The 13,738-nt window shown below is 35.3% G+C and overlaps 1 protein-coding gene across 2 annotated transcripts; it reads right to left on the bottom strand.

The window, feature by feature from the left end:
- Nucleotides 1–7,184: 7,184 nt before the first annotated feature.
- Nucleotides 7,185–10,950, bottom strand: LOC135154579 (uncharacterized). 2 transcript variants are annotated; one of them, XM_064101303.1, is made up of 2 exons: nucleotides 9,711–9,808; nucleotides 7,185–9,426 (listed from the first exon to the last, which is right to left on the bottom strand). In XM_064101303.1, the coding sequence occupies exon 2, from the start codon at nucleotides 9,397–9,399 to the stop codon at nucleotides 7,741–7,743; it is 1,659 nt and encodes a 552-aa protein (XP_063957373.1). In that variant the 5' UTR covers nucleotides 9,400–9,426; nucleotides 9,711–9,808; the 3' UTR covers nucleotides 7,185–7,740. The 2 variants fall into 2 exon arrangements, with proteins under 2 accessions (XP_063957373.1, XP_063957374.1); XM_064101304.1 differs by lacking the exon at nucleotides 9,711–9,808 and adding an exon at nucleotides 10,034–10,950 and having other exon boundaries at nucleotides 7,290–9,426.
- Between the last annotated feature and the right edge of the window lie 2,788 nt (nucleotides 10,951–13,738).

Here is a 13,738-nt window from a genome sequence, read left to right as displayed (position 1 = left end):
CATTCAAAGAAACAAACAAATATCGATATTGTGCGGCTGATCATTAAAATATTGTTGAAAAAAAAATCGGGCCCCACTATGAGCAAAAGCTTAATCCGCACCTGAATTATGGTGTAATGAAACCAGTTTGTAAGAACGCGCCCAAGCAAGGTCTGTATACAGGGATTTACTGTTGCCTAGATGTTAGCATACTGCCATGACAACTTTGCATATTTGTCCAAAAAAATGAGTTGCAAAGACGATTAAGAGTTGCATTTCAGTAATATATTGAGTAAAATAGCTGACATTCTGGGTCAATTATTGAATTGAATATAGGCCTAGACCCGTAATAAGAGTGGCAACCAATGGCATTCCTCGGAGCTCACCCGTTCCCTCCCTGGTTGCCATCCAAACTATGTAGGCCTGCATCATGTGCATTGTAATGTTTCAATTGTTCCTAGAAATTAAAAGAAGAGCCAAAAGATACATGTATAAGTGGCATCTCTCCTGACTTGACACCCATCCACCCTCAGTCTCATGTATTAGCAGATTCAATAAATCGAAAAAGAACTCACTTGAAAATTCTTGTTCTCTGAAGGCGAGTGTCGCTGAACGATCTGTGATTTTTTTTAACTACTCAAACGGGTATAGACAATCACGGTATATGCACTGACAAGGTAATATGATTATGTATGTTTGCATTATCATTCATGGTAAATTATTAGCTATGCAATATCTTTATAGTGTTATCTATTATATGACGATTTCGATAATTAGCGACGATGTCATCCAAATATATGATAAGCTGTACTGTATAGGTCGTTTTAAAGGTTGATTTCAATGTTGTAATATGGTACTCCAGAGGGAGTAGAGAAAGTTAATCTAGAGTAAAAAGAAAAATGAAATAATAGAAAGAGATTTTATTTATTTCAAATTTTTATGCAGAGTAGCCTGTTCAGCTTTATACAAACAAATATGCAAAATTACACAATATATACAATATATACAATTAAATCTCACCGAGACGCGATTGGATTGCAGACAAAGATAGAGCGATTGAGATAGGGTAGATTGCGAAGAGAGAATGAGAAATTTAAGCAAAAACGAAAATAGAAGAGGGATAGAAAGATGAATGAAATGGCGCATTGTGCATGTTGTGCTAGGAATGATCATTTGCTTATCTTTAGAAAATAATATTTGCAAGTTCGCGTTAATTCCAAGAGCGGTACTTTGTTGTTGTTGTTATTGTTTTATAATTGTGTTCTTTCTTAGGCATATTATTTTCTGCTTTATTTATGTTCATTGCTTAGTTCCCTTGTTCGTATTAATTTAATAAAAATGAAGAAGTCTGCTCCAGAGGTATTAGCAGTAGACTATCATGACTATTCGCGCACCAACGAGGAACAATTTAAAACGATCATCATTGAGCAAGGGATACATTTATGTGGTGTTTTATTATTTCTGAACATTGACTGGGTTACTTGGAAATATTGTTACGTGCAATTATACAGTATAGTAACTTAATATTTACAAGATCAGTTTTATCACCATGATGACTGCTGTGCATGGTTTGTTTGTTCATAGTGAAACGTTGGACTCATTTATGAAGATTCAACAAGATAGTAGATATAATATCTATTCACAAATATCTATTCACATTGATTTCATGTGTACGTGCATCTTTCCACAACAAACGAAAGAGAGGAAGATATTAAAAGAAAAATAATTTTAGATGGTGAGCAGTGGCGTTGTGAGAAAAAAAAATCATTAGCGGATTTGCATATCACAACGGATGGGGAAGTCATTTTTATGTCGTGTGCGAACTAAACGAACTAGCGAAAATCTATAGCTTATTAAATGGAACTTTAATTCAGCGATAGATCTTTGACATGATTCCGAAAAATATTATATCCCACTTTTCCCCATTTATTTTACATTCCTTTCTTCTGTTTCTTTTCCCCATTACCTTTTTTATTTCGTTCTCTTTATTTGGTAGGGGGCAGTGCCCCCCCCCCCCCCTGGCGATAGACTGGGCGCTTGTGGCGGGAAGTAAGATTTTAAACAGGTCAGGTAGTGAAATGGTAGAAATAAACCTTTAGATAAATAATACTAAGAGGGAGAGACCAAGGGGAGTCGATTAATGTATATTGCTGTACACATGCGTGACCCCCCCCCCCAAAAAAAAAAAAAAACAACGCGGTTAAAGGGGTGTTTTTTCCAGTTTTGGACGCGGGCCGCGTTTGTACTTATTTAATGTATCCAAACGCCGATTTCAGAAAAAGGGTAGTTTTGAAAGACGGTCAATGGTTAATTGCGGGGTCAAACGTATATATATTTAAGTTGTTTTTTTTACTCAAGCGTTTCCCCGAGGCTTCTTCTGGCGACAACTTGTTTAGGGTCGTGTAAATGAAGCCCGCGAAAAAAAACTTTTTGAGATGTTATTTTGCACACAGATAAAACTCTTTTAGGGAGCGTTTGGAAATAATTTTGTCACGCAAGTGTACAGCCATACATTTGACTGCCCAGCAACTCCCTCCCCACACTTCCTTTGTGGGAATGAGAGAGAGCGGGCGCAAGGGGGATATTGAGAGTATAAATGAAATAATTTTGGGGGTTATTTTGTTTTCTTTTTCATCATTATGCTCTAATCATCTGCTAATCCTTGAAGCTTGTTTAAATGAAATTCCAGATTTGTTTCTTTTTTTCAATCTTTTAAAATATTCATCATAATGTTATCGGATAACCGTAAAGAGATTTATTTGATTGGTAATTGGCATTAACCTTAATGAATCTTTTTTTCAGCTTTCATGATCAAATTGTGTCTAACACTTCGCTTTCTCCTATAGAATTATAATACAGATACAAAAAGTATGTAAATTTTTAGATTATTTGAAATTAAGGTTAACTTTTCCTTTTAGTTCAATGAAGACTGTCAATGGCATCTGACTTCAATTGAAGTAATATCCTTAACCATATCTTCATCTAGTGCTTCAATGTGCGTGATATGGAGGATTTAGAGAGTGCCATCTGTCGACGTAGAATGACTGAACGTGAAAGGGTTTTCCCAAATATTTACCATATCAATTTAGTAAAAAGAAAAGGCGTCATTTCATGCCTAACATCTGTTTTACCAATCAGAAATACAACATGTCATAGTGTTAAAGGGGAAGTTCACCCTGACAAAATGTTTATTGTAAAAATAGCAGAAAAAATAATAAAAAATATTGCCGAAGGTTTGAGAAAAATTCATCAAATAATTCAAAAGTTATTAAAATTTCAATTATTTGATCTGTGACGTCATATGCGAGCAGCATTCCTACATAGCGAATGGTAAAAAATCAATGAAATGTCATTTTCTCAGAAAATTGAAAATGGTTTTCACTGTACCTTTTGTATATCAATAGACAAATCATTTCACACCCGATCATGAATAGAAAACAAAATTAAGTCATCAGGAACCATACAAAATGTGAAATTCATGCTTTTCATATTACATAACACATGGGGCAGCTGCTCGTTTATGACGTCACAAATCTAAAACTATGAACTCTAATAACTTTCTTAATCTTTAACGGATTTTCCTCAAACCTTCACCAATTTTACAACAAAGTTTTTTTCAGGGTGAACTTCCCCTTTAACAATCCCTGGGAACACCAAAAGCCAATTTACTTCCCTCCTCCCCCCCCCCCCCTCCCTCTTGATTGCTTTCGCTTCCTCCCCTTCACTATCCTCTCTTCTCCCTCCTTTTCAAAATCGTATGTAAAATAAGAAAGTTATGATATTTTAAAGTTTCGCTTGGTTTCACAATTAACAGTTATATGCACATCCTGGTCGCTATGCAAATGAGGAAAACTGACGACATCATTTACTCACAATTCCCTTTGTATTTTATTATATGAAATATGAAATATTCAATTTTTTTCCTATTGTTAACTGAAACTACAATAATTCCTCCGTGAACATACGCTTTTAGCATTATCACTGAATGGTTCAGTCAAATTGGTCCAGATTGTGAAATTTGTAAATAATGAAATATTATATAATTAAATGAATAAAAGACAAAATAAATAGTGAGTGAGGGACAATCATCGACTGTCTCATTTGCATGTCAATGAGTTGTGCATATCACTTTTTTTGAAAAAGAAGCGAAACTTTAAAATGTCATAACTTATTTTACATCCGATGTTGATGAAATTTTCAGCGTTATGATACATGTAGTTTGATTTCTCTCTATTTATTCAATTAAACATTTTCTTGTGGAGGACTTGACTTGTCAATACAAATACAAATTTCATCCCAACTCCAGCTCTCTCTACCTTTATTGTCTTTTATCGCCCTTGTCTCTCCATATTTCTTTCACTCCTCTTCTTTCTCCCCCTCTCTCTTTCATTTCTTCCGTTCATTATTCCCCTTGTCTCTACATCTCTTTCTCACTCCTCCGCTTTTCTCTCCCTCTCTTTCCAAGTATTTATTTGCATTGTCTACCCATTTTTGTCTACCCCCTTCTCTCCCTTCTCTCCCCCCCCACCCTCTCTCTCTCTCACTCCCCACTTTTTTCCCCACTCCCTCCCCCTTCTTCTGTTAACATCGTTCTATATCATTTCCAACTGTTACTATTTGCCCTACATAATTATGTAGATTAAAAAATGTACTGCATATGAAGCCTTTTTTTTTGTTTTACATTAATTTTTAATTCATTAACGCTGACAAAAATACTTGATTATAAAATTACTTGATTATTTGTGCATTAAAACACACTCCTCATTACCATGATTATGACCTAAAAATACACACTGCAAAGATTCCAATCAATGTAAAATATTTCATTCAGAACGGTTTATAATAGTTGTTGAGATCAGGAATGTGCATACTACTGGTTATGGTTTGGCAAACCTTTCTCGAAATGTACTACGTGTAAATACCGCAGCCCATAGTAAATATATTTCTTTTCTTATTTCTACACGACTATTATAGCTCTCAAGTAGATGAGAATAATTTCGTCTTGATTAAAGTCTACACATCCCAAAACATTGGCCTTTTTAACTATTCAACAGTGCCAGTAATTCACAACAAGTATAATGAACATATTTTATTTTATAACAAAAAACTAAACGTATACTCCCCACTCATCTCACTATATACACATGATAAACTTGCAAATAACAGATCATGATCAGAGTAAATCATCACATTGTATCATAATAGAAATGTTCATTATGTACATTCATTTTCCTAGTTTATAAAGCGAATTGTAATCAGGTGTATAAGAGCAATAATACTGAGCAAATCAATCAAAGCTGGGATTTTCAGGTGTTTCGACGGATAGTTAACATAGTAACAACGCTTCTCAGCCAATCAAAATCAATAAAAGTCGTAAGATCTGGCTAATTTACAGGAGAAATTCATTTATAGAACTCTGTCCCGCTCTCTCTTTGGGAGCGATTTTTAAAATAAGCAATGATATAGACAATAACAAGCTATTGCATTGATACTTTAGATAAAACATAAACCCTATATACCTAAACTCAAGTGTACAAAGTTGATTATTGTATAAATTTGGTAGGAATCTTTTGTATAAATGACACATTTCTACATTAACACAACACACCTTAGACAATACCGATTTATATACAACGCACTGGAGCAACATATGCCATATACAGTACAAACTGTTTACAAACTAAACGCAGTATTAAATGAAAATGAAATAAAGAATATAAATGAATTTAATATAATACCGCCTCCTTAATATGAAACCACGAACATAAGCTATGATATGTACAGTTATTTGTCATATTATCTAACTCTGTCTGTTACACAACAAATACATGCATATCCCTTTTTTTATTTATTTACAGCATGGCACGTTCGACTACCAGATGTTTATATGTCCATGGGATCTTTATGATGAAATTAATTTGACATTAATTAACGATGTCGATAAACGTTACTGAACGTAAAGGGCGTCAACACATTATTACAGTCGTTAACAAAAAAACAACTAAAAAATCTTTCAACAATCCAAAGACTTCCTACTTGAGATTCCATAGCCAGGTAGTAAGTGTAATATGAAATAATAGGTTAAACACATGGTAAAATATATCTTAATTAATCTTTGTTGAAAATATTAAAAGGTGTACAGACTTTTGAAAGTAAATGAACTATTTGAAATAAGCGATATGATGTAATACTTTCATGAATATGATAAATATGGAGCGTGCTGAATCATTTTGAGATTGGCGTCACCGGTTTCTACAAAATGAGAATATTCAATTGGTGTAAAGAGAATTATGGGGGGAAACATATTCATATCTGTCTATCTTCATCATATCCATTGTGATATGTATGTTGACTGAGCAAGGATTCCATTACACAAAATGAGTTTTTCTCTTATTTTCTGTTAACATTCATGAGAGGTATTACGTACACTAAAAAACTATAATGATAATAATAATAGTCCGCTTTTATATAGCTCTTAATACATTTGAACGACGTGTCATTCCCGCTCATAAATTCATGCATCCTCGATTCCCTAATAAAATAAATGCTCAGCGCCAGCTGAAATATGATTCATAACTGAATATTTCATTTGATACTACTAATAATGATAACAATCCGCTTTTATATAACGCTTAATTCATCGAAAAGGTGTGTCTGAGCAATTTACAGATATACTACTACCCCGGTCATCGCATTCAATCAGTCATTCCCGCACACAATGTGAGCACATCATCCACACCCTGGGGAGTATTCCAGTCAGTTGCCGGTGAGGCGCACACATTACTGGACAAGCTGCAATGACTTTCACATCCTAAGTATGGGTACCCATTTATCACCTGGGTCGAGAGTGCATGGCAAAGTGTGGATTAACACCTTGCCAAAGGACGCCAGGCCTCGTTGGGATTCGATCACACGACCCTTTGTTTACAAGGTGATAGTCAGAAACACTATACCACGGTTCCTACACTTTCTTGTACTTCACAGCACTTTTCCCCTCTCCTTTTAATACAATCTTATATTACTTCACCTTTTTTGCAACAGAATATAAAACGAAATCAACCTGATGGATAGATTGGATTTAAAGACCCAATGAAGTTAAAAGCAAATTTAATCCCGGGGTAAAATGATCACTGTTAGCATTAAAAAGGAATAACATTGAACGAAATAGCGTTTGGTAAATGATCGGGTTCAGCTAACACAAGTTAGTAATGAACTCGTCATGTGCTGGGTTCAGCCATTCCCATAGACCTTCTACCTGGATTAAAGTAGGCAATTGGCTAACCATTTTTTCTTTATTATTTTTTTTTTTTAATTTAATTACGAGTACAATTATACATTTCAATAAAAATATAAATCTAGACGGCTAAATATTAATCACTGCGTTTTGTAAGACACAAGAAAATATTTGCGATCAATTGCAAATTTCATATGCAAATTTAGCAATTGATAGATCAATTTTAACCAAAGCAAATCATTTCATATTTGTTTATAACATAAGCTGACCAACAATCAATTGCAAATTTTCAATGAAATGCACGACTTTCAATTAATTTTGAAAACAAAAATTGACCTGCAATCGATGGCAAGTTTATTACAACACTCCAATACGTTGCACCTGTATATTGATACAACATTCACACCGTCAACACGCGCATTATGAATGTATTCATGTTGGGGGACGTGAATTAAAATGAAAGTAAAATTTGAAATAAGTATATCGTTTATATTAATTTTTAATCATTCATTGAAATACTTGATGATTTACAAAATGAATGTCTTCTTGTAAAGATGAAGTTTGTCCCCATCACATCCTACAAGGTTACCAGAAGGAGTAACAAGACAAGGGCTGACCCAGTCAGAGCGATCTGATTTCACGTATTCCACGATCCTCCTTGCCTGGATGATACCATCACGTGACACCTGATCAACTGCGATGGTATTACGCGCTGTAACCCAGTACACGATGTAGAGTGTGTCTGTCAGTTTGTCAACGAGACACTCTGACCACCAGTTCCACTCATCACAGTGTATGACAGCCTTCTCTTCTCCTGATCGTGAGATGACAGTGTATTCATTATCACCTGTCTTCACAACGATATCACCTGATGACAAGTCTTGTATCCCACCCACCACCCTCTTACCCTGCATCGTAATAGTCTTTACTATCTTATCATTAGCAGGATTGATGACGTAGATATTAGACTGATTCCTCTGAGCAGCGATGATCATCCCATCCCTGTCAACATCAACATCCACACTACTACCGTATCCATTCCTTGGTATGCTGATGTCTCTAATCACCTTCCATTGTCTGTCATAGAGAGTGATGCATCCATCCAACCTGTCACCCGACGTAACACCCCTTCTCTCCTTACCACATACTATTACGTTACTGTCTATGGGCGCACATGATGTAATCAACACACCTCCATCAATGACTTTCTCTGTGTGTTGAGTGTTGATGTTTGTAATATACATGCCATTGTTATCTACGTATTGCACACATATCTCATCATCACTGACTAAACCAAGCACCCACGGGTTATTAACAACCGATGGAATGTGGATTGTCTTGACAAGTTCCCATTTACCAATATACCCATCAATTCTACCATAGTATTCTCCACCTACTTCCCCCTCTACAAATTTCACTCTCTCAACTTCATTCTGTATTCGGTCAAGACAGTCGCTATCATCTTGATGAACATTCAAACTTAAATTTTCATCAATAGATGCAAGTACTTGAGGAGCTTCATTCACCAATGTTTCATCATGTTGGTTTATACGTGTGATGGTTGATTCAATGTTCTTCATAGTGTTTATTACAAGCTGATTCTTATTATTAAGATCTTTGATCTTCTTAGAAACGACTTCGCTGATTTTCTTTGCATCTGATAGAAGTTTTGCTTCTTTGTCTTTGATGATTTGTCGCTCATTTTCTCTCTCGGTGTTGCAATCTTTGATCCGTTTTTCTCTCTTCTCATTTACTAGTCTTATTTCCTCATCTGCCTCCTCGTTAATAACCCTAATCATCCTGTTCTCCTTTTCTCCAACAGATTTGATCTTGTCGTGATATGATGCTTGAATGTTGTTGTTAATTGTCCGAAGATGAGTACTTCCAGACGTTGATGTACTCTTTATTTTCGTGTTGAGGGCTTCCATTTGTTTCTGAAGTTCCTGTATCTTTGGCCGTTTTTCATCCAGCTGTCTCCTCCTTTCGAAGATGACATCCTCGATGTCGTCTAGCTCACATGGTTTCTGATTGTGATCTTTGGTAGCGCATGGATGACATATAGGAATTTTGTGTTTCTTACAGTAAAATTTGATTGGCTCACCATGCTTGTCACATGACCATTTCATGTCATGACCTTTTCTTGGTCGGAGTTGAACTTGGTTTCCTTCTGGAAATCTTGACGCCATAATGTAATGTCTGAAGATCGTTAAATTCTGGATGATAGAGGAAAAAATGCAAGAGATGTGAGATGGATAAAAAGCTTCAGAAGAAATGAAATTAAAATAAACTTCAATGGCAAGAAATAAGTTATGTACCTTACCCATGCACCTTCTCATACATGTCAACATTAATGCAAAAGATAAACTTGATAATGAAAAAAAAACTACTTTAGCTAATGTACCTTGTGTTTCAGCATAACATAATCATCTCCCATCCCATTATAATTACAAATTACTATTTTAAGATGTATCATTTGAAAATTTAGAAGTTACATTACCTGTTCACAATTATTTAAAATCTGAATGTGTACACCTAGACTTCAAATGAAAAAATGCAGAATCAGATTCAGATCCCAATTTGCCAGAAACAGAATATGACTGTATATGACAATTTTAACAACACTTATAGCTCTCCTTATCTGATCAGAGAAATGTTAATATTTGTTTTTATGATATAATGCTGGTGAGCAAATAGCATTCGTATCAGAATATCAAATAAACTACTAAATATGAATAGTGATACTTTGGACCACATTAGGCGCCAATAGGAGGTAGGGAGGGGATATCAGGTGCAGAATTACTCCTGTTTTTTTTTACTTACCACTTAGTCCCTCCAGTGTAGTGCATTTATAGGCAACAAGCTATCATTATCTGTGACTGCTTTAACCTCCAACAGATTGGTATAAAGATATGGGTCAACTCTAAGTCTTTGAAGAAAGTCCGTTGCCAGGGATGCTTGGGACAGCCTCGAGCTTTTCCTTCTTCCATTAGGTTACCAGGATATTGCATTTTTAAGAACATATACTTCTTGAGACATGTTTTGCAAGTCTCCTCCTCTCTGTTAGTCTAAGAGGTTTATCATTTAACTGCATATAATTTTATTCTTGTAATTTTTCAATATTTATGATTTTCAGGTAGGGAAAGAAATAAAGAAATTAAAGGGGGAGTAAGGAAATGGAATACAGAAGGAGAAGGAGGAGGAGAAGAAAAAGAAGAAGAAGAGGGAGGAGGAGAAGGAAGGAAAGAAAGAACAAAAGAAATAAATAAAGAGAGAGAGAGAGAAAGAAAGAAAGAAACGGACTAGAAGGTAGGTTTAAACTAGATATATTATTCATTAAAGGAGAATGAAACCTTTGGAACACGATAGCTTGTGTGAAAACAGAAAAATCAAAGAAACAGATCAACGAAAGTTTGAGAAAAATCGGACAAATAATGTGAAAGTTATGAGCATTGGAATACTGCGATCACTAATGCTATGGAGATCCTCAAATTGGTAATGCGACAAAGATGTGTGATGTCACTTGTGAACAACTCTCCCCATTACTTTAGTATATATTTCACTTAAATTGCCTCTTTTATCACATCTATCAGTAGATCATGTGTTCTTTTTATAAAGGAGGGCATGTAATACAGATTTTTAAAGAATACATCATGGATAAAGAGTTTGTATCACCACAAGAAAAAGCAGAAAGAGACATTTTGAGGGTATATTATAGTCCATCAAAGGGAAAGTTGTTCACATGTGACATCACACATCCTTGTCGCATGGCCAATGGGCGGATCTCCATAGCATTAGTGATTGCAATATTCAAATGCTCATAACTTTCTCATTATTTGTCCAATTTTTCTCAAACTTTCTTTGTTCTTATTCTTTGATTTTTCTGTTTCGACACAAGCCTACTTATTCCAAAGGTTTCATTCCCCTTTAAAGAGAAAGAATTGTCACTCATTTTGCCCCACCCCTCTCAAGATATCTTATTTGCTACGACTGGTGATCCTTTATTGTGGTAAATGGTATATTCATTGGAGATGGTTTAGCGCGTAAGAAAGGATCACCAGTTGTTCTTAACGTAGCTCTTAACTTACAAACAGCTTTATGAAACGGCCCCCTGGTGTATATTCAATTTATGATAGCGATGAATCAACAAAAGAGCTATTCCATAGTGTATGTATGTCCAACCTCTTCATTATGTGAAGGCCTCTTAAAATGAGTTATCTCTGTTTTACCATGTTTACATAAGCTATGAATCATATTAAAGATCAAAAGCTAATACTGACAGATAAATCAAAGCGCCATCGAATGAACTGCTGTGATCTGAAAAAGCAAACATTTTTGTACAAATTATTAACAAGAGGAACGCCCCCCTGACAGGTCTCGCCTGCATTACACGATTCAATCAAGAATCAACGTTGACTTGGTGACACTGAAAAGAAGACAATTATTAATTTGAACAAGTGAATTAGTTGCTGATATTAAGAAAGCAGATATGTGCAGTTATTTCAATTTTGATCTTTATTTTTTATTTACAATATAGGCCTATGTACAGTCTTTTACTACACGTAAGATATGTGAACTGAGAGGTGTGCCAATTTATTTTGGTGAAAGGGGGGGGTGTGATGATACATCCACCGTGGGGATATATGCATCATAACCCCCCCCCCCCTTCCATTGGGCAGTCTTCATGACCATCCAAACAGCCAAGTTGTTTTAAATTCAATAGTTTGAAGGTTAATTATAATACATCCACAGTGGGGATGTATGCATGTAGTCAGCAGACTCTATCTGAAAATTTTAACAGCACTTATAACTGTCATTATCTGATCTGTTTCAGAGCAAATTTAATATTTGTTTTTATGATATCAGAATATCAGATAAACTATTAAATGTGAATAGTGATACTTTGGACCACATTAGGCGCCAATAGGAGGTAGGGAGGGGATATCAGATGCAGAAATACTCCTATTATTTTTACTTACCACTTAGTCCCTCCTGTGTAGTGCATTTATAGTCAACAATCTATCATTATCTGTGACCGCTTTAACCTCCAACAGATTGGTATAAAGATATGGGTCAACTCTAAGTCTTTGAAGAAAGTCCGTCGCCAGGGGTGCTTGGGACAGCCTCGAGCTTTTCCTTCTTCCATTACCGGTAGGTTACCAGGATATTGCATTTTTAAGAACATAATAATTCTTGAGACATGTTTTGCAAGTCTCCTCCTCCTCTCTGTTAGTCTAAGAGGTTTATCATTTAACTGCATATAATTTTATTCTTGTAATTTTTCAATATTTATGATTTTCAGGTAGGGAAATAAATAAATAAATTAAAGGGGGAGTAAGGAAATGGAATACAGAAGAAGGAGGAGGATGAGAAGAAGGAGGAGGAGGAGAAGAAAAAGAAGTAGAAGAGGGAGGAGGAGGAGAAGGAAGGAAAGAAAGAAAGAAAGAAAGAAAGAAAGAAAGAAAGAAAGAAAGAAAGAAAGAAAGAAAGAAAGAAAGAAAGAAAGAAAGAAAGAAAGAAGAAGAAAAAGAAGAAGAAGGAGGAGGAAGGAAGGAAGGAAGGAGGAAGAAATAAAGAAAGAATCAAAGAAAGAAAGAAAGAGCTATTCCATAGTGTATGTATGTCCAACCTCTTCATTATGTGAAGGCCTCTTGAAATTAGTTATCTCTGTTTTACCATGTTTACATTAGCTATGAATCATATTAAAGATCAAAAGCTAATACTGACAGATAAATCAAATTGCCATCGCATGAACTGTTGTGATCTGAAAAAGCAAACATTTTTGTACAAATAATTAATAAGAGGAACGCCCCCCTGACAGGTCTCGCCTGCATTACACGATTCAATCAAGAATCAACGTTGACTTGGTGACACTGAAAAGAAGACAATCATTAATTTGAACAAGTCAAACAAGTGAATTAGTTGCTGATATTCAAACAAAAAATATGTGCAATCATTTCAATTTGGATGAAACAAACTTTTGATCTTTATTTTTATTTACAATATAGGCCTATGTAAAGTCTTTTACTTCACGTGAGAAATGTGAACTAAGAGGAGTGCCAAATTTTGATGCTGATATGTAGCGAGGGGGAGGGGGGGGGGGTATGATGATACATCCACCATGGGGGTGTATGCATCATAACCCCCCCCCCTCCATTGGGCAGTCTTCAAGACCATCCAAACAGCCAAGTCATTTCGGATTTAATAGTTTGAAGGTGTCACGTGACGTGACTTTTTAATTATGTATTTATTGCTACTTGAGATACCAAATAAAGAAATATAAACAAGGTGTGTAAAGTTAAAGAAGATTTAATATTTAAATCTCTTTTCAATCATTTCTCTGATTTCGGTTTGTTTCAGAAAATAAACATTCATGATATATATGGATATGGAAATGATCACAAATAATATAACTTAACTTTGGCAGAATCATCATCCGTCTGGCGTTGCTCCACTTGGCCCCCGATAGTCGGTCCCCTGGGCTCCGCAGATGGCGATGCCCCTCAGATAGGACTTCGACGATTACGG

This window comes from Lytechinus pictus, chromosome 6 (genome assembly GCF_037042905.1).
Source record: "Lytechinus pictus isolate F3 Inbred chromosome 6, Lp3.0, whole genome shotgun sequence".
Classification (NCBI taxonomy): domain Eukaryota; kingdom Metazoa; phylum Echinodermata; class Echinoidea; order Temnopleuroida; family Toxopneustidae; genus Lytechinus; species Lytechinus pictus.
This window is presented reverse-complemented; position numbering and strand designations above follow the sequence as displayed.